This window comes from Molossus molossus, unplaced genomic scaffold (assembly GCF_014108415.1).
Source record: "Molossus molossus isolate mMolMol1 unplaced genomic scaffold, mMolMol1.p scaffold_m16_p_15, whole genome shotgun sequence".
NCBI lineage: Eukaryota > Metazoa > Chordata > Mammalia > Chiroptera > Molossidae > Molossus > Molossus molossus.
In genome coordinates this window covers 70,586,822-70,609,012 of record NW_023425350.1, presented here as the reverse complement: position 1 = coordinate 70,609,012, position 22,191 = coordinate 70,586,822, and the positions used below count along the sequence as shown (strand labels likewise).

The 22,191-nt window shown below is 45.3% G+C and overlaps 1 protein-coding gene across 1 annotated transcript; it reads right to left on the bottom strand.

Moving 5' to 3' along the window:
* Positions 1–7,217: 7,217 nt before the first annotated feature.
* Positions 7,218–21,587, bottom strand: LOC118630928 (zinc finger protein 501-like). The gene is made up of 5 exons (XM_036263182.1): positions 21,525–21,587; positions 20,470–20,555; positions 14,142–14,247; positions 13,571–13,657; positions 7,218–10,063 (listed from the first exon to the last, which is right to left on the bottom strand). Exons 2-5 carry the CDS (start codon positions 20,500–20,502, stop codon positions 8,793–8,795), a joined length of 1,497 nt encoding a protein of 498 aa, XP_036119075.1. The 5' UTR covers positions 20,503–20,555; positions 21,525–21,587; the 3' UTR covers positions 7,218–8,792.
* Between the last annotated feature and the right edge of the window lie 604 nt (positions 21,588–22,191).

Here is a 22,191-nt window from a genome sequence, read left to right as displayed (position 1 = left end):
GAAAAACCTCAGCCAGATGAAAGTAGAAGAGCATCTTTAAAGCGCTGGGAGAGTCCGAATGATCTGGCTCAGTAGATTGAGAGATCTGGTTCGATTCCTGGTCAGGGCACATGCCTGGGCTGCGGGCTCGATCCCCAGTAGGGGATGTGATGTTTCTCTCTCACATCGATGTTTCTATATCTCTCTAAAAAATCAATAAAAATATGTATTTAAAAAAATTAAAGTGGTGAGAGGAAAATAACAGGAAGCCTAGACCTTTATACCCAGTGGAAATACACATCAAGAACTGGGGCAAACATAAAGACACCATTCAAGAAAAACCTAAGCCCGGTGAGTTCCGCTTCTCCCTGGAGAACCCTGACTAATACAGAGTTTGGTACCAAGAATGGTTCTAGAAAAACAGAATTTTAAGGGTGAGTTTTCTAAATTGATTCTGTGAGTTCTAACTGGCTGTCTAATCGGATTAGATTTTAAAATGCTGATAACTGTCTCCAGTACTGAAAAGAACACTAATAGTCCACAGAGTTTTTGGCAATAGAAATACACAAAATATCTGCATTGGATTATCCTAATCAACCATTAATAAGAAACAAGGAACTGAAAGAAACATTTTTGGAAAACTAACTGTAGTCTAAGTGCCTGACATTAAGCTTTTTAAAAATCCTCACCCAAGGATATTTTTCCATTTATCTTCAGACAGAGTGAGAGGGAGGGAGAGAGAGAGACAGAAAAACATCGATGCGAAAGAGACATATCGATTTTGCCTTCCACACGACCCCGACCAAGGGCTGGGGACCAAACCACAACCAAGTACATGCCCTTGACCGGAATCCAACCTGTGACTCTTTGGTCCGCGGGCCAGTGCTCTAACCACTGAGCAAAACTGGCCATGGCTGTTTTATTTATTATAATGTAGTACCTGACATTAGGCTTTTGATTGCCAAGGCATTCATCTCTAATAAACACATAGCCAGCTACACAAAGAGCCAGACCACCACAACCATTAAGTCCTGTTTTAGAAAACCCTGGGTAACCTAAATAACTGTTTCAGTGACCCTGGTTCCCCCTTCCCATACCCCAATTCTGGCTCTTTTGTTTAAAATGTGCCAATAATGAGTAAACCCGTGAAGCCCTAGGCACCCCACTCTTGGCCCCCTGTAAAGGCAGAGCCCCAGCTCCCTACTCTTCCTCTCTCTCCCCATGAACATTCCATGCGGCCCTCGGGTGTGCTGCTGCCCTCCAGGACTTGTGAGAAATCAATCTTCTTCCAGTTCCCTGATGGCTGGTGCTGAGGTGCACACCACAAGCATAGTAAGAACCACAAAGGCTGTTCGACCACAGCACTGGCCCTGTCAGGACAGCGTCTGTGGGAGGTCCCACAGCAGTGGCGGCCCAGGTGAGTGTCTCTACATTCTTAATCCATGCATCCTTCTCACAGGCTGAGACCGAGACAAAACACCAATGAACAGAATAATGTTGTTGGACAAAGTGGTAAAAAAAAAAGGCTGAACTCAGAGATTCCAATTCTCAAATAAACATGGGACATTCTCTAGGATGGATCACATGTTAGGTCACAAAACAAGTCTTAACAAATTTAAGCAGACTGAAATCACACCAAGGAGCTCTTCAACGAGGTGGCGGAGAAGCCTCCGGGCAGAGCAGAGATGCAGGTCTTCGTGAAGACCCTGCTGGCAGGACCATCACTCTGGAGGCTGAGCCCAGTGACCCACTGAGAATGTCAAAGCTAAAATCCAGGACGGGGAGGGCATCTCGCCTGACCGGCAGGGTCTGAATTTGCCGGCAAACAGCTGGAGGTGGCCACGCTCTGAGACTACAATATTCAGAAAGAGGCCACCTGCCCTGGTGCCCCGTCTGCAGGGTGGCATCGAGCCCTCCCTCCGCCAGCTCGCCCAGCAGCACACCTGCGACAAGATGATCTGCCACAGTGTTTCGCCCACCTGCACCCCCATGTGGCCACACCAACCTGTGCCCCAAGAAGGTTAAATAAGGCCCCTCTTCCACCATCTCCAGCCTACAGGGCGGCCTTCTGCCTGAACCCCAGACCCTGGGGCCTCATTAAAGTTTCTCTTTTATTGACTGAACAGCAAAAAACAAAAAAAAAACAAAACAAGAAATCACACCAAGTATATTTTTCAACCACAACAGAATGAAAGTAGAAATTAGTAGCAAAAGGAAAACAAAAATTCACAAATATGTGGAAATTAAACAACACACTTTTTGTTTGTTAATCATTACCAGAGGATATTTTTCCATTGCCTTTTTTTTTTTTTAAAGAGAGAGTGGAAGGGAGAGAGAGAGAAACATTGATGTAAGAGAGACACATCGATTGGTTGCCTCCCATATAATCCCCGATGGGGGCGGGGATCGAACCTGCCACCCAGGTATGTGCCCTTTAGCAGGAATCAAACCCGTGACACTTTGGGCTATTGGCCAATGTTCTAACCACTGAGCAAAACTAGCCAGGGCAAACAACACACATTTGAACCACCAATAGGTCAAAGAATAAATCACAAGAAAAGTTAGAAAATATTTTGAGACAAATTAAAACAAAACCACAACATACCAACACCTATGGGGTGCAGCTAAAGCAGTACTAAGAAGGCAGTTCACAGTAGTAGATAACCATATTTAAAAAGATCTCAAATCAACAGCCTGAGTTTACACTCCAAGGAAGTAGAAGAACAATTGAAGTCCAAAGGTAGGTGAAGGAAGGAAATAATAAAGATTAGAGCAGAAATAAATAAAATAGAAAATAGATAAGCAATAGAAAAAACAATGAAACTAAGAGTTGAGTATTTCAAAAGGTCAACAAAATTTAGGAGGCAGAGGGAAGAAACTATACTGTACCCCCCCCCAAACACACACAATTGTGGTGGTGATTAAATAGGTATTACATTTGTCAAACTCGTAAGACACTTTAAATGGGTGAATTTTATTTATGTAAAGTATACTTCAATAGAGTTGATACCTAAAAGTCAGTTCATTTAATGACTAGAAAAATTAACAAACCTCTGGAAATGCAATCAAGAGAAAAAAAGAGACTATAAACAAGCAATTCTGAGAATAAAAATGACATAGCTACAGATAAAACAGGGATTTCAAAGAAAATGAAAGTAGTTTGCACAATTAATGATAAAAAAGATTAATTTTTAGAAAAACCTAACAAAAAATTTTAAGAATAGGACATCTGAATAGCCTCCACAACCAATCAAAACACACACCACACTCAATAACTCCAGTTCACCAGGTGAATGCAACTAAGCATTCAAGGAACACAGATTCTTCCAGGGTGAGAAAATCACTAAATTGGGTAAATTACAGGAATACTGTTATTCCTTAATATTAGGAAATCCATGAATGTAATTTACTACATTAACAGGTTAAAGAAAAACATGATCATCTCAAAAGATACAGATTTAACTGGTGTTTAAGAAAATTTATTTTACAAAAGATAAAAAGACACATTTCGTTATATTTGTAGTCATTTTTATTGGGCTATATCAGCAGAAGGCATACATGATGGACAGGTCATACAAAGGAATCTAGGAACAATACATAATGGTTATATAGCACTTGATAGCTTACAAATCACTTTGTACCCATTATCTGTCTAATCTAGCCACTCTCAAGTAGGTATCACAGTTTTTAAAATATAAATGAAGAAACAGATTGAAAAGGGTGAAGTGGTTTGTCCCAAATCCCAATTATTATCATTCTTTATTTTGTTGGTTCTCTGATGTCCTGTGTTACATCAAATTAAAAATGACTAAAAGCTAACTATAGATAATATATAATTAAAAAAAATAAAAATTCTGAATCCAGTTCTCCCATGGTTCCCACATGCTCTTAGAACAGAGAGACAAATAAAAATGTTTAACTCCATAGTTTATATTCTTAGTCATATCTATCATCCACTCTCAAATCTGTAATCTACAATTAAACACTGGTGTTTCCCCAACTTAAAAACTATAGTTTCTCCAAAGCTGGATGAAGCTTGCAGCCTGGTCGTTTCTACCTACACCCTTGGCAGCTTCTCTGGGGAACAAGTGAGCGTTCCTCTTGGTGGCTAATCCTGACTGGTTACAAACAACCTAGGTATGCCAAAACCTCTGACACAACTTGACATGTCACTTCAGTGTCAAAAGGAGGGATGTCATGGGAAAGGCGGAGTACTCTTCCCTATTCCTCGAAGTACAGCTAAAACCCCGGACACCATACATAGAACAATGCAAAACGATTCTGAAGGGTAGAGAGGATACAGGCTGCTGGGGCCAGGGAACCTGAAGAAAGCACAGTACTGAGTCCCCTGGGTTTTCCTTTTGCCTCATCTGTCCCACACTGGGTTCTGAGGAAGCCAGCAACCCAGAAACACCACAGGCACAAACAAAAAAATACCCAAGAAAAGTCTGCTCTTTTCACCCAAAGGACTAGGAAAGAAACAGCCTCACAATACAACATTTTTAGGTAATAACCACCCTCTTCCAGACAAAGACCATGGGAGAAACCTTCAGCCCTATCCAAACCAACAGAGGCCGGGTGTGGTGTCTACACCTCCACCCTCACCAGGCTGTAACTCCTACCCTGGAGTAGAGTCGGAGAAAGTCAAGTGAGAAGACAGGGTTTTCTTTTTTATTTTTTTATCCAGTAGAGGCCTCATGGAGGGTCAGAACTTTCACCGAGGATACTTTGGCATTTATCCTCAGATGGAGCGGGAGGGAGAGAGAGGGGAAGAGAGAGAGAGGAACATTGACTGGGCGCCATCCACATGACCCCAACCGGGACAAACTGTAACCGAGGCCCGTGCCCTTAGCAAAAACCAAACCCGGGACTCTCTGGTCTGCGGGCCGACGCTCTAACTGCTGAGCCAAACCGGCCAGGGAAAGACAGGGTTTTCCAAAACAACCCCTTCCCTATCCCACTCCAGCAGTATCAATGGAGACTATGTAGGGAGACCAGGCTTCTAATCTACCCAGAGACCAGGCATATCTCCCTTCCTTACTGGTTTGGACAGTAGAGGCCGCATGGAGGGTCAGGACTTTCACCAATGACCAATAGTCGTGAGGTCACTCTCCACTCAACCCTACCCCCCAGTGTCAGTGGGCCATGTGGTGAGCAGTAATGAGACACTCCTGCCCCTCCCAGGTAGGTGGTATCAGTGGAGCCCCAGTGGGGAGCCCCACTCCTGCCCAGCAGTATTGAGAACCCCTGCCCAAAGAGGCCAATGATGAGCCTCGACTTCCTACACCAACTTACACTTTCTCTACCAGAGTATTGTCAGAGGCCAGCCCAAATAGATTTAAACAATACAGAGTCCCCTAACATAAGACCTAAAATGTCCAGAATTCAATTGAAAATCACTCATCACACCAAGAACCAGGATAATCTCAACATGAATGAGAAGACACTCCACAGATGCCAACACTGAGATGATGCAGATATTAGAATGACCTGTTAGATTAAAACAAACATCATAAAAATGCCTCAGCAAGCCCTGGCTGGTTTTGCTCAGTGGTTAGAGCACTGGCCTGCGGACAAAGGGTCGTGGGTTCAACTCCCAGTCAAGGGTACGTACCTAGATTGCAGGTTTGAACCCCAGTCCTGGTTGGGGTCATGCAGGAGGCAACCAGTCTATGTGTGTCTATCACACAGATTTTTTTTCCTCTCTCTCTCCCTCCCTCCCTCCTTTTCACTCTCTCTAAAAACCAATGGAAAAATATCCTTGGGTGAGGATTAACAACAACAATAAAAGCCTCAGCAAGCAATTACAAACATGCTTGACACAAAATTAAAAACAGAAAGTCTCAGCAAAGAAACAGACTAGAGAATCAAATGGGACTGAAAAATACAGCAACAAAACACAATGGGCTCACTAGCAGAATAGAAGGGACAGAGGAAAGAATCAGTGAACTTGTGGAACAATAAAAAGTACTCAACCAGAACAAGAGAAAATTGCTATGAACTGAATCGTGCCCCCCTCGTTCATATGTTGAAGCCCTAACCCCCAATGTTACTGTATTCAGAGATGGGGCTTTTAGAAGGTAATTAAGGTTAAAAGAGGTCATAACATGGGGCCCTAATCTGATAGGATTTGTATCATCCAAGGAAAAAGAGCTCACTCTCTCTCCACACATACACTGAGAAAGGGCTATGAGGACACAGCAAGGAGGTGGCTGTTTGCAAGCCCAGAGCTTTCACCAAAACCAAACTGGCTGACACCTTGATCCTGGACTTCCAGCCTCCACAGCTATGAGGAATACATTTCAGTCGTTTGAGCCCCCTAGCCTGTGGTATGGCAGTCCAACCAGACTAAGACAGATTGGGGGTGCCACTATAAGAAATATCTAACCACACGGAAGTAGGTTTGGAACTGGGTAATGGGTAGAGGCTGGAAGGGTTTTGAGGTGCATGCTAGAAATTCAGACATTAAAGTCCATTCTGATGAGGTCTGAGACAGAAACGAGGACACGTTACGAGAAATAGGAAGGTGATCCCTGTTGCAAAATGGCAGTGGACTTGGCTGAATTATGATCTGCTGTTTTGTGGAAAGGAGAACTTATGAGCAGAGATTTGGCAGAGATTTCTAAGCAAAGCACTGAAGGTGCAGTGTGGGTCTACCTCGCTATTTATAGTCAAATGTGAGATGAATTGAAGAAACAATTATTAAGCAAAAAGGAAAAATAACTTGGAGATTTGGAAAATTCTGTCTCTCCATATTGTAAAATGAGAATGCTTGTTCAGCTGTGGCTAAATATCATTTAATAAAGAGATCATGGGTGTCACTCATGGATTTAATCAGCCATTTCAGCAGAAATGAGGAATAGAGATGGGATTAAACCTGCAGAATCACCCCCATCTGGTACTAGAGTGGACAGAAAACACTAGACAAGATTAAGGCAGGCTGTCAGGCTTCTTAGATCCCACAGGACCAGAGCAGAGCTGCAAACCTGCCCTATGCTGCAGGAAAGGGGAAGAATGACTCTGAATCGATTCAGAGATCAGGCTGCCTCATCAGTTTCAAACGGTGAGGATATCCCTATAGTGTCAACAAGCCACATGGCCTCAAACTGAGGCTTTGGGGATGGGGGGGCAGGGCTGCCCAGCTGAGCCTTGGGGGCAGGACTGCTGCAGCAGTGGCTTGTGAAGGTAGGACCCCTGCTTCAGTGGTCTAGAAAGTAAGGCATCAAGATCTGATGGAATTTGCCCCACTGGGTTTTGGACTTGCTTGGGACCTGTTTACCCCTCCCTCCCTCCTTCCTTTCTAGTCCTCCTTTTAGAATGGAGTATCTGTCCTGTGCATGCCCCACCACTGTATTTTGGAAACACATAACTTGTCCTGTTTCACAGGTTCACAGCTGGAGAGGAATCTCCTCAGGATGAAATATACCTCAAGTCTCACCCACATTTGATTTATGTGATATGTAGGTGAGACTTTGGACTTTTGGAGCTGATGATGGAATAAGATTTAGAGGGTTGTTGGGATGAAATGAATGTATTTTGCATGTAAGAACATGAAATTTGGGGGCCAGAGGCAAATGCTATGGATTGCATTGTGTCCCCCCCAAATTCGTATGTTAAAATGCTACTTCCAAATTTGACAGTATTTGGAGAACAGACTTTTTGGAGGTAATGAAGGTTAAATGAGGTCATGAGGCTGGGGTCCTAATCTGATAGGACTAGCGGCCTTTAAGGAAGAAGAAGAGAGCTCTCTCTCTCTTCCCACAGGCATACATCAAGGACAGGCCATGTGAGGACACAGAAGGCGAGAAAGCCAGGAAGAGACCCAGCACCAAAGGCCAAAGTCGACACCTTGATATTGGACTTCCAGCTCCATAGCTGTGAGGAATAAATCTCTGTTGTCTGAACCACCCAGTTTATGAAATTTTTTTATGGCAGCCTGAGCAGATTAAGATACAAATATACTAAAAAACAATGAACTGAGCCTCAGGAACCTGTGGGATTACAAGCAAAGACCTAACCATTTGCAGCAGTGTTCTGGAAAGAGAGAAGGGGAGGGAGTGGAGGTTAAGAATGTATTCAGAGAAATGACGGCTGAAAATTCCCCAAATTTGGCAAGACATAAACCTACAGACTCAAGTTTAGAAAACAAGATAAACTCCAAGAAACCCACACAAAGATACACTTAGTCAAATGTGAAAACTAAAACAAACAAACAAACAAAAAACAACAGCACTCAAAATATTTCCAATAATAACCTTCCAAATTTCAATGATACATATCATGTCATCTGCCTCTTCCCAAGAATAAAATGGTGAAAGGCAAGTATTTCAAAGTCTTTACAATTCTCACAACCTAATATGCAGTGTCAGTTCAGGTCTACAACTAAATTTTACTAGGGTGTGAAAAAGTCTAAAGTACAAACTACATACAAGGAAGATAAATCTTCATAAATAAGCACATTGTCAGCTACCTCAGCTAGCTGAAAACAGATGGAAAACATTACAGGTCCCTCTGTGCTCCCCCTTTCTGGACTACAGGTCTGACCCTGGGAGTTAGTTGATCCTCAGTGCCGTCTCAACGAGCGAGGTTAAAAGACACGGAGCGCAGAAGTGAACTGCCAGGCCCAAGCTCTCTGGCTTCAGGGGAAGCTGCCCTCACGGAAACTCTGTGACTGACCAACTTACAAGCCTCATTTTTTCCTGGGTGTAAGTAATCATCTGAGTAATCTCAATCAATAATTTTCCCCTCGAGAACTGTTGACTGAGATAACTACTCAGATGATTACTCACACCCAGGAAAACAGTTTACTGTCTTTATCCAGTATGAATTCTCTTTTGCTGACCAAAGGCTGCATGATCACTAAAGGCTTTCCCATATTCCTTGGTTTTCCCTCCAGCATGAATTTTCTGATGTTGGGAAAGGGATGAACTCTGGCTGAAGGCCTTCCCGCATTCCTTACACTTGTAAGGCTTCTCTCCGGTGTGAGTCTTCCGGTGCTTTGTGAGGGATGAACTCTGGCTGAAGGCTCTCCCGCAGTCGTTACACTTGTAAGGTTTCTCTCCAGTGTGTGTTCTCTGGTGGCGGATGAGGGCTGAGCGGTCACTGAAGGCTTTGCCACAATCACTGCATTTATAGGGCTTCTCCCCAGTGTGAGTTCTCTGGTGCTGAGTCAGGGCTGAACAGTAGCCAAAGGCTTTCCCACATTCAGTACACTCGTAAGGCCTCTCCCCAGTATGAGTTCTCTGGTGCTGGATGAGGCCCGAGCGGTCACTGAAGGCTCTCCCACACTCGTTACACTTGTAGGGCTTCTCTCCAGTGTGAATGACCTGGTGCTGGGTAAGAAACGTGCTCTGGCTGAAGGCCTTCCCACATTCGTTACACTCGTAAGGTTTCTCTCCGGTGTGAATTCGCTGGTGTTGAGTGAGGTATGAACTCTGATTAAAGGCCTTCCCGCATTCATTACATTCGTAGGGTTTCTCTCCGGTGTGAATTATGTGATGCCGAATAAGGGCTGAGCGGTGACTGAAGGCTTTCCCACACTCATGGCATTTGTAGGGCTTCTCTCCGGTGTGAATTCTCTGGTGGAGAGTGAGGTGTATGCTCTGGCTAAAGGCTTTGCCGCACTCATTACACTCGTAGGGCTTTTCTCCCGTGTGAATTCTCTGATGCAAGACAAAAGCTGAGTAGTAACTAAAGGCTTTCTCACACTCATTACACTTCCAGGGTTTCTTTCCTGAACAAATTCTCTTATGCCTTTTTAGATCTGAATTTTGTTTTAGGTTCTTTTTAAGTGAATCACAATTACGTAGTCTCTCTCCTTGCTGTTGAACAAGTAATGACCTCCGACCAAAATTTCTTCCAAATTCATCACACTGGTAACTTCTCTCCCCAGAAGATTTCTTCTGAGTGACAATCTCTTGTATTAAATGTTTCTCATGGTTTTCCTGCTGACACTCTAAAGAATCCTCACATCCACTGTCACCTTCCTTCGGAAATCTTTCTACTAACACCCCAGGGGCTGACTCTTCTTCGGAAACATCCGGCTCTTGGGTTAGCTCCTTGCTTTCTGGTCTTGTCTCCCAGTCTAACAAAAACAAAAATGCATATGTATCATTACTGAGTAAAGTGACTACTTAATAAAACAAACAAAAAATGCTACAGGGAACACATGAACTTGAAAGCTCTCAAAAAACAGCCTTGCACCCTGGCCGGTTTGGCTCAGCAGTTAGAGCGTCGGCCCACGAACCCAAGAGTCACGGGCTCGGTTCCCGCTAAGGGCACGTACCTCAGTTGCAGTTTGTCCCCAGCCCTGGCTGGAGTTGTGCGGATGGCAACCACTCCATGTGTCTCTCTCGCATCGATGTCTCTCTCTCTCTCTCTTCCTTCCTCTCTCCCTCCAGCTCTATCTGAAGATAAATGCAAAAATGTCCTCGGGTGAGGATAAAAAAACAGCCTTGCAGTCTTGAGGGAACACGAGAAAGGATGACTGGACAAAGGAGCACAGCTGCATACAGGGAAAGGCGAGCAGGTGCTCACAATCCCTCTGTTCAGTGGGGAGAAAATGAGAAGGAATAACAAAACAAGATTAAGCAGAAGTGAAAAAACAAAAAACCAGATTCTGGGGAAACAGGGCTGGGATCAGAGAAAGATGGTCTTCCAGAGACTGCCCACTGCCAGCACCACACCATGGCCTTGCTGCTTTGCACCTTGAGAATGACCATCATTAGCTGATCTCCTTACGCCAATCTTTTCCCATTTCAAAATGTCCCACTCAATGCTACAGACTAACCTTCCAAAACAACCCCTCTTACACAAAAATCTCGGTTGGTTCCACTGTCTCCAGATGAGATTCATATTCTAGGAACTAGTCTTCAAATTGGTCAAAATCTTACAAATTCGGCCTGGCTGGTATGTTGGTTCCATTCCTGGTCAGGGCATACGCCCAGGTTGTGGGCTCGATCTCCCAGTAGGAAGAGTGCAGGGTACAGACAACTGATGTTTCTCTCTCACATCGATGTTTCTCTCTCCCTCTCCCTTCCTCTCTAAAATCAATAAGCCCTGGCCGGTGTAGCGGAGTGGTTAGAGTGTTGGCCCAATTACTGAAGGGTCTCAGGTTGATTCCCAGTCAAGGGCCCGTATGCACCTGGGTTGCAGGTTTGATTCTCGCCACCCACCCCCCCAAAACAGGGTGCCTGCGGGAGGCAACCAATTGATGTGTCTCTCTCACATCCATGTTTCTCTTTCTGTTCCTCTCGCTCTCTCTCCCAACCCCCGCCCTCCCGTCCTCTCTGTCTAAAAATAAACAGGAACAAAATATCCTCGGGTGAGGATTAACAAAAAAATAAAATAATAAAATAAAATAAAATAAATATATATATATTTTAATCTACAAATTCAAATAATCACAAAGCTTAGTAATTAACAAGCAACTGGTCACCATTGATTGCCCCACACTGACAAATTGCAGAATAAAATAAAACCAAATTTTTTTTTGTTTTTTTTTTAATGAATAGGCCCTGCCCGGTTTGGCTCTGCAGTTACCGCATTGGCCCTTGGACAGAAGGCTCGAGGGTTCAATTTCCGACCAATAGCACATAACTGGCCCTGGTCAGGGTTGTGTGGGAATCAACCAGTTGATGTGTCTCTCTCACATTGATGCTTCTCTCTCTCTCCCTGCCTCCCTTCCACTCTATCTAAAACTCAATGGAAAAATATCCTCAGGTTAAAAAATTTAAAAAATGAATAGCATGTAGAGAGGGGAAGGTGAAATCCCTATGTGCTCAGATTGGTCCCCAACCTTTCAGGATACCTCCCCCAAATCCTAGACTTTCTAGGAAGAGATGTGGGGGGTGGGGAGCTTCACTGCTGAAAATGTTTAAATATTCCCAGGCTTAAATAGTCTTTAATATCCATTCCAACCATGATGGTACATAAAATAAATCAAAATGCTCTAATATTCTCACTACATAACCTAATTAGGGAAGTGCTTGAGATTTAAAGGACAACTAGGTAGATAAAGGGTAAAGGTAAACGGACTTCTAGCTAAGGGGAATTAAAGCGAAGAATTAAAGCCCTAAGTGCACCCTGGCCGGTTTTGCTCAGCAGTTAGAGCGTCGGCCTGCAGTCCAGAGACCTGGGTTTGGTTCCTGCTAAGGGCACGTACCTCAGTTGCAGTTTTCCCTGGCCCTGGTTGGGTTGTGCAGGTGGCAACTACTCGATGTGTCCCTTTCACGTCAATGTTTCTTTCTCTCTCTCTCTCTCTCTCTCTCTCTCCCCTCCCCCTCCCACTCTATCTGAACAAAAAATGGAAAAATGTCCTCGGGTGAGGATAAAAAGATAAAATAATAAAGCCCCAAGTGCATGGAGAACACATAGTAAGTGGAAGACAGTAAGATACTTGCCTGTCTGGTGTTAAGGGTTCAAGTTGGAGAATAAAGAAGGTAAAATTGTCAGGCAGGTAGACTATCAAAGGTCTTGAAAGAAGGAAGATAAATACAGAACTAGCAGAGTAAGAAACTTGCTGTGGGGAATTCAGCAGGATTCTGCTGCCTCAATTATATAAGACTAGATTAAATAAAGTAGAATCAGCTGGGAGTCTACTGCAGCAACTCAGTCTGACTGAAGCAAGAGGGTGAAATCCATATCTTTTAAACAAAGTTACCAAGATTTAATCAACAGCTCTCATTTCTTAGCATATAGCCATAGTTACTGTTCTAAGCATTTCTCTAGGATTTTCTCATTTGATCCTCACAACAACCCTATGAGTTAAGTGCTATCATTATCCCCATTTTACAGTTGGGGAATTTGAGTCATAAAGAGGATAATTCACGTGTTGAAGGTCACAGTGCTAGTGAGTGGTGGAGACCGGCTTTGACCTGGGAAGCCTGGGCCCAAAGTCTGTACTTGTAACCACATGCTATGCTGCCTCCACTCATAGAGAGAAAGCAAGGGAAAACCCAGAAATCGGTTTATAGTCATCGCTGTCAGACAAAGTTACATTATCTTGCAGAGATAAATAGCATACATGAAAAAGCCTGCTTTAGAACCTTGCACCCATGAAAATTATTAAAATGCTGATTTCATTTCACCTTATTAGGAAAAATATTGGTTTGAAAGAGTGGAAAGTATTTACTTTCTAAAAAGCAAAATTATGAGCACTGTTTGGTGTGGTTCAGTGGTTAGAGCATTGGCCCATGCACCAAAGGGTCGTGGGTTTAATTCCTGGTCAAGGGCATGTACCTGGGTTGCAGGTTCGATCCCCAGCCCTGGTCAGGAGCATGTGGGAGGCAACCCATAAATGTGTCTCTTTCACATCGATGTTTCTCTCTCTCTGTCTCCCTCCCTTCCACTCTCTAAAAATCAACGGAAAAAAATATCCTCAGGTGAGGATTAACCAAAAAAAAAAAAGAAGTAACATTATGAATTTATAACAGAGTATCATCCACAGAAGGTCAGTGTGGCTTGGGAGAGAGGGACTTCAACTTTTCCATGGGTCTAGCAAAATCTGAAAGGCTCCCCCACAAGCATTTCAAAGAGGCTTTTCCCACTGACCATTTGGGCTTTAAGCTCCCTGTTTCCAAAACTCACTCACCTGGACTAGTGGCTTTTGAGGCTTCTCTCTCCAGCTTCTCCCCACACTCCAACTGAGAGATTACATCGGGCTTGGAAATCGGAAGCCCTGTTCATGAGGAAAGAACAAGGAGTCTGGTAAGAAGTCCAGGGTTAGCTCTTCGGTCGTTAGGAAAGACACTGTAAGAGAGGCGGGTTCTGGATTTCTCCCTCGCCAGTGCTCAGAAGAAAGGAAGACTGATACAGGGTCTACTGGAATTCAAAGCAATTGAGTCACTTGTTTTTACCTCTCCCTATTAAAAGAATAAGCACCATTTCTTCAAAGGTGTTTTCAGTAGAACTTCATCTCAACATCCTTGGTCAGATAGCAGAAAAGAAGGCTGCTACTGCCTGGGCAAATACAATAAAAAGGAGTCCATTTCTAACTCCAGGAGAGTTAAAACCATATCCAGAAACAAAAAGCAGAAATTACATTCTTGGGCCTTTTAGGAATTAAGACCCTTTGAATCTGAGAACCTCAGGTCTCCTAGGAACTAAGGAAGCAAAGGCACCACACTGAGTAAATTCACAGGGTGACGAGGAGCCATCCTTACCCAGCAAGACCAGATTCCTATGCTTCTCAGGCACATCTCCCTGAGGAGGGTTCAGCTGTCCCCACTGGGCGAGAGCCTCCGCCATATCCCTGATCATTAGCGACTCCTGAAAAACCAAACACATTCGTGCTCACTAAGAAACTTCCTTCCAGAGGCCTCTGGGAAGGACTCAAACTGACAGCACAGAAGGAGGAAGACAAAAAGTTTAGATGAAATGACCTCCAACATCCTTTCCAACACTAAGATGCTCTGGTGTATGTAGTCCCCCCTCATCTGTGGAGAACATGTTTCTAGATGCCCAGCAGACACAGACAGTACTGAACCCTACATATACTATGTTTTCTCCTACACATACACACCTTTCCACTTAAAAGAAGCACGATGGCTTCTCTTTGGCATATCTGAATTGCCAGCCTCACTACTCTTGAGCTTTGGGGACATTATTAAGCAAAACAAGGGTAACTTGAACACAAGCACTGTGATACTGTGACAGTAGATCTGATCATGGAGATGGCTCCTACGTGACTAATGACTGGTAGTGTAAACAGTGTGGAGCCACTGGACAAAGGGATGACTCATGTCCTGGGGAGGATGGAGCAGAACATGGAGATTTTATCATATGACTCAGGACAGTGCACAATTTAAAACTTAGGAATTGTTTTTTTCTGGAATTTTTCATTTAATATTTTTGGACCATAGCTGACTGCAGGCAATTGAAACTGCAGAAAGCGGAACTGCAGGTAAGGGGGCAGCTGTATTTGTAGCCATGGACTGGCTCCTCGCCTCCATGCACTAGGACTGCATGTTACCTACAGGCAGGAAGAAAAGCAACTTTGAGGTAAAATCTGAAGGTACCAAGTTATTAATTTATGTATCAATGAATTTACAAAACTATAGAAATCCTTACTATTTAGACATGGGAAAGTGGAGAGAATACAATTATAAATGAAGTATTTTCCTATGGTATGATTTTAAAATACAAGAGGGTCAAAAATATTTATCTCTAATTTTCCATTGAGAATAAAATCAGTTCAATATATATTAAACATTAAGGTGTTTGCTACACACATCACAGAAATAGATTTATTTTAAAAATGGTATTATTGCCCTGACCAGTTTGGCTCAGCGGTTAGAGCGTCGACCTGCGGTCCTGAGAGACCCGGGTTCGGTTCCCGCTAAGGGCGCGTGCCTCGGCTGCAGTTTGTCCCCGGCCCTGGTCGGTTGTGCGGGTGGCAGCCACTCGATGTGTTCCTTTCACATCGATGTTTCTCTCTCTCTCTCTGTTCCTCTCTCTCCCTCCCACTCTACCTGAACAAAAAATGGAAAAATGTCCTCGGGTGAGGATAAAAAAACAAAACAAAAATAAAAATGGTATTATTATGAAAGTCCCCAAAGTGTTCTTGCCATTTCTCAGAGGCCGATGGGTCTGACTCCCTCCCACCATCCACCCTCCGCCCTCCGCCCTCCACCCTCCGCCCTCCACCCTCCCGTACACCATTCCTTCTGCAATCTCTGTGTTGCAACTGGTGGCTGCCTCTGCTTGAAATGTGTGCTACATTCCCTTTGGCCCCTTTCCACATGCTGCTTCCTGTTCCTGAATACACTCACCCCCCCACATCCTTTCAGCATTTATAAATCCCACCCACACTTCAGATCTCAGCTCAGGTGTCACCTCCTTAGGCAAACAGTCCCTGACCCTCTGGCTATAGCCCCATGCTCCTTCCTTTCTCTGGATCACGCACACATCGAGGAACTTTCTGAGTTACCCTCTCTGCCCCATTTACAGTGAGCTCCTGAGAGCAGAGGTCAGGTCTGTTCCTCACTGAAGCAGCCCTAGTACGTGGCACACAGCAGTACACTGTAAGTATGTGTCAGACAGTTGAAGGAGGAAAGAAACACTTGAATAAGAATTAATAGAAACAACTTTTAAATGGTGTGGTCTATAAAACTGTGCATGGGAACAGAGGTGGGGAGGGGAACAGAAGTGAATCAAATAGGAACTTTCTTCCTGGAGCTAGTGAGCTGAGCTGGGGCCACAGGGTGGAGAAACTTCTGGCAAAGTCGGAGCGGGGTAAAGCCAAGAAGCTGCAGCGCATCACAGTGCACAAGGAGCTGGAGCTGGAGTTCAACCTGGGTAACCTGCTGGCCTCCCACTGGAACCTCCCACCCACAGGCCTGAAGGGCAGGGTACCCACACTGGAGGCTTCTCTTCAACCAGCTGTAGCAGCTGCCCACAGAGCACGTGGAGGAGGCACTGGTGGCGCGGCTGCCAGAGCCCACAGCTCACTTGCCCAGAGAGAAGCCAGTGCCCCCGCTGCGGCTGATTTCATACCGGCAGCAGTTCGCATGCCTCCAAGGCATCTGATCCAAGAAGACGACCACTCTGGTGTGGGACGAGGTGAGTGGCCAGTGGCTGGCTGAAGTGCCCTGCAGTGCTGACCCCTTTGAGGACCAGTTTGCCAATAGCTTCAGGCTAAGGGACAGGTGGCCAAGAACGAGCTGAACCGGCTGCATAACTTAGCTCATGCACACAAGATGCAGCTTCCCAGCTCAACTGGCACGCATCCTCCAGGACACCAGAGTAAGGAGGAGCAGGGCCTCGCCGTCCAAGTGGCCAAGGTCTCCACTGCTTCTGTGGGGCGCTTCCAGAAGCATCTACCCAAAGAGAGGGTGTTCTGGGGCTCCAGCAAGAAGAGGAAGTTTCAGTCCCTTTTCGGGACTTTTCAGGGGAGAAAATGAACCAGTTGGAGAGGCTGCAAGTCATGAACAGCAAAAAGCCTCAGTTGGACATGATGAGGGCCACCAATAAGCAGATGAGGGAGGAGGAGCAGGAGGAAGCAGCCAAGAGGAGGAAAATAAGCCAAAAGGGCACGAGAGAAGGGAGTAGGCAAGGTTCTAGAGGCAAGAGGAAGGAGGATCGGGAGGCAAGATGAATTCCCAGCCACTTGGCTTAGGTGGCAAGAGGAAAGGAGGGAAATGCCAAGGAGGAGAGAGGAGGAAGTAAAGTTCACTCTCCAACCTGCCTGCCTGTAAACCAAGAACCATTCTAAACGTTAAGGTCTAAGTCTTGTAGGGGAATGCAGAAGAAGGTGGCCACTGTGTTCAATGAACTTGACGTTAAAGGGATCAAATTGCCCTCCTCTCAAGACAGTATGTAAGTGCTGGATTTTACAAATTAATGTTATTCCAACAACCAGGTCTTTGGCTGGAGATTTAAAAGATGTATGTGAGGACATAAGAATTGAGAAAGTCCTGGCTGGTGTGACTCAGTTGGTTGGAGCACCGTCTCATGCACCAAAAGGTCTCGGGTTCAATCCCCAGTCAGGGTGTATAAGAGAGGCAGCCAATCAATGTTTCTCTCTCACATCAGTATTTCTCTCTTTCTCTCCCTCTCTCTTCTTTCCAAATATCAATAAAAACATAGAGGGTTGAGCAAAACAGGTTTACAGTTGTGAGTATGCAAAACACAGAGTTTATTCTTGTATTATTATTTATTAATTATTGTATTATTTTCCATACCAACAACTATAAACGGACTTTTGCTCCACTCTGTATTTAAAAAAAAGAATTAGGGAAAAAATTTGGTCGAAACTGGGAATGAAACAGCCATCTTTTTTTTTAAACTGGGTGTGGTGTGAGGGAGAGTTATTCATATTTCAGAGACTTAAAATAGATTAAGTGTTACTTTTATAATGAGGTTGTGTATTTATCAAAGCAGGTAGGGGCACACAGAAAGATTACATTTTCAGAACTTGCCTTAAAAGTAATTGTTGTGAGGTTATTTAATAAAAGTATGTCTCTAAAAAGAAGTGTCAAACACTGAATACATTGCAGGTAAGCACAATGTTTAGATTGTCTATTAAATAAAGAGTAGGGTGAGGGAGCAGGGTCGGTAATGCTCCTTTGAATCTGTAGCTGAGTCTGCTTACTGCTAATAAGAAATATGTCTAATAATTTTCTAATTCTGTAAAAATTTCTATACAACTTCAACTTAAATGAGACATACTGAAACAGACCAGTCCCTGGGATGCTAGCAATGAACCAGTCTTACTCCTTTTTGAACCTGTTGCCATAGCCCCCTGAATATAATGGTTAACTTTGTTTATATATTCTAATGTTTATGATATAGCCCTTCAAGAACTGGTAAAACAATTCACATAATGAAATAAGTTAAAGAACTACCTACTTTAAAAAGCCCCTGCTTGAAATAATTCATTATTCTAATACTTGAAGTATGAAATCACTACTCTCTTTATTTTAGTTTATGGTCCCTTAAGCAAAATGCTTCAAGAATGATCAACACAAGCAAAATATAGTCAACCCTTGAACAACACAGAGATTGGGGGTGCTGACCCCCCACCCTGCACAGCTGAAAATCTGCACATAACTTTTGACCTCCCCCAAAATTTAACTACTAATAACCTACCCTTGACTGAAGCCTTACCAAAAACATAACCAGTTGATTAACACATTTTTTTATATATTACATGTATTATATACTGTATCCTTACAATAAATAAGCTAAAGAAAAGAAAACTGTATTAAGACAACCACAAGGAAAATACATTTATAATACTTATTAAAAACTGGCATATAAGTGGACCTGTGCAGTTCAAACCGTGCTGTTCAAGGGGCAAGTGTAATTTACAAACAATGCTCACAATGACAGACGAACTGGCAGTTCCTTTCAGTTCCCTGAGAAACCTCAGCAATCAAACTTATTTATGGAGCTGCTGTTCAGTGTGTCTGTGCTGGAGCTGGGGGCATGGGCAGACTAAGCAGACACTGTCCAGCAGATGCTACTGACTTTCCTGCTTCCCTCCGAAGGAAATCTACACATTCACAGATCGGAACCAGTACTGACATTGTCTCCCAGTGTTCTCCTGTGTGCCAGAAGGCCAGGGCTGAGGCTAAAAAGTAGTTCCAGTGCCACCCTGGCCGGTTTGGCTCAGCGGTTAGAGCGCTGGCCTGCGGTCCAGAGAGACCCGGGTTCGGTTCCCACTAAGGGCACGTATCTCGGTTGCAGTTTGTCCCCGGCCCTGGTTGGGTCGTGTGGGTGGCAGCCACTCAATGTGTCCCTTTCACGTCGATGTTTCTCTCTTTCTCTCTCTCTTCCTCTCTCTCCCTCCCACTCTATCTGAACAAAAAACAAAAAAATGTCCTCTGGTGAGGATAAAAAAAAGAGTAGTTCCAGTGCCTTTACCACAGGGTCTGCCATTCTCTCAGTGTCCTAGGCCAGACCCTACAGCAGCATTTTGACAGATCTCTCTCCATCAGTGGTGGCATGTTTCATCGTGCTGGGCCTCTAAAGACTTCAATGGGGCCTTATCTGCCTTAGGAATAAGACCCAGTGTAGATTTTCCTGTGGTCTGGCTACAGCATATCCCAGCTTCCCTCACCACACTCCAACTCCACAGTGACACACACACCCTTTGAAGATCTCCAACTCTCTCATCACCTGGAGACTTTTTGTTTTTTAAACCTCACCTGAGGATATTTTCAATTTATCTTCATATAGAATAGGAGAGAGGGAAGGAGAGGTGAGGAGGAGGAGGGAGGGGGAGAGAGGAAGGGAGGGAGATAGAGAGGGAGAGAGAGAGAGAGAAACATCAATGTGAGAGAGATACATTGATCGGTTGCCTCCTGAACAACCCCAACCAGGGCCCAGAACCAAACTGCAACCACAATCAAGGTACATGCCCTTGGCCGGAACTGAACCCCCGATTCTTTGGTCTTTGGGCCAACGCTCTAACTGCTGAGCCAAACCGGCCAAGGCAATACCTGGAGACTTTTCTTCACCGAAGCTGTTCTCTCTCTTGGAATATTCCTGTATTCTATTCTCCAACTCCCTACTCTCTTTTGTTTTTCAAAGTGCAGCTTTTATCTCAGTATTTTTTTCCCAAAATACTCCACAGGATGGAAAACCTCCTCCATGTCCTATTATGACTTGTCCCTACCAGTCATTTCTGCATTTAAAAATATACATACTTCTTCTTGATGGAACTATTTCACTTATCTACATCTTAGCTCCTCAGTAAACTTCATGAGAAAGGAACAAGTGGTTTTTATTACTTTGCCTCTCACCATGAGGCCAAGTACAGTACTGCAGAGCTACTAAGTGTGCATCAGCACTGAGTGGGTAGTGAAGAAGTAACGCCAGGAGGAAAAGTTCTGCACAGTGAGGAACATTCATCATGAAGTCCATCACTCAGTGTATCAGGGTAGACACAGTGGTCTAGGACTCCGGGCCAAGGAATTCCCTAACAATGGAAGAAACAGAATATCCATGCTCTGAGAACAGAGGGGGAAAAGAGTAATGTAGACCAACCTGGGTTGTAGGAGTCAGCGGCACAGTGGGCATGCCAGTTTCTTCTGGGTTTCCAGCATGGAGGTCTGAGTCCTCAGAAAGTGACTCTAGAAGTGGAGACAAGAGCCATGATGACTCTTGCCTTGCAGTGAACTCAAAGAAACTGCCATACACATCTACCTGTCACCTAAAAGAATCAACCCAGAGAACCAAGGGACAATCCCACAACATCCCTGAATCAAGAAAGCCACGACCATGGCTGCCTGAGGTTTTCTTTGCCCTTAACCTCCAACAGAATTCTGCTAGGAGAATCTGGACACATAAGTTAAATACATATTTCTATCTGTCATCTGCAGAGCGATAGTCAAAATAATAAGCAAAGAATCTGTGTCAATCTGTGCCTCACTTAATGATGCACTCCTGTTCTATTCCAGGCTCACTGGGTGAAGGAAGACTAAATTCTTTTTGAACACTGGTTTTCCAGATACAGTGCTGCCTTGCGCAAAAAAAGCGATGGGTCTTACAGGGAAAAATACCCAGCATTCTAAACAAATCTTGACTTCTCAAATTCTCACTTTCCCCATCTGCCAAATGGGTCTAATAGTCTCCTTCCTACCACCTTATGGAAACAAAAGGAAGTTATCAAAAGTCTGAATGTCAGATCTGTTGACTTGGGGGGCAAAGGAGGCATGCATCACCCTACAGGCCAGCAGGCAATGCAGGTAGCGGCTCTCCCTCCAGGAGAGACTCTCCTAGAGAAGACGGATGCTGCCCCATTCCTGAGCCCGCCCCAGCCGGAGGGCAGCCTTTCTCCTTTTATCTCTCCAGCAGGCACCGCGCCGCACTCTGAAATTCTCACCTCTGCCCACGGGCTCAATGGCAAGTCCCTCCCTGGCCGCGCAGACCCCCGCCGCGGGACCCAGGGTCCACCGCTCTGCCCACCCAGAGGCCAGGGGACGCGCGCGACCCCCGCCAGGCCGCCTGGCGCCCACCTGGGGGCATCCCTGCTGCCCTCCCTCCAGCCACTCAGGTTTAAAAAGGACCCGCGCTCAGCCCTCCTCGACCCCAGGCTCGACCTCACGCCAGACACCGAAGCAGCCCGACCGACGACGAGGCATCTAGGAGCCTGCGGGGCCAAGACACGCGAGCCCGAAAACAAGGTCGAACTATAATTCCCAGAACCCTCCGCGCGGGCGGCGCGTCGCCGGACGCCGCTTCCCAGAGGCCCCCGCGGCACTCCTGTCAGGCCGCCTTTCGCTGTCAGACCTGCCTCCTGCCGCCGCGTGCGCCGAGACCGGGCTCCCGGCTGCGCTCGGCCCCTCGGAAAGCGCCTCCCGGCTACTGGAAGGGTCAGCCCTTCCTCGAGGCTGACGCTGGACTCTGGCCCCGTAAGAAACCCTCGGCCGCGCCGAACCGCACTTCGCATGGAACCTTCACTCCCTGCGACTGGACCCTGCGGAGGGCGGCGCCCGGTCCACAGGATCCCCTCCTCGGCTCTGTGCTCGCTGGGAGGAGGGGCGCCCGCATCGTGTACCCCCTACTGCCTCTCCCTGGCTATAGGCCCGTTGTGGCAGGGACAGTTACCCCAAGTAACTCGAGATATTTATTATAGGCTGAACCTCGGAATAAGGAAAAGTGGGATCTCAGCCCCAGGAATTACCTCAACCCAGAATGAGCCAGGTCCCCGCTGTTCCCGCGGACCTCAAGGAGACAGGAACCTGCAGCTCCTCCAGATTCCCCACG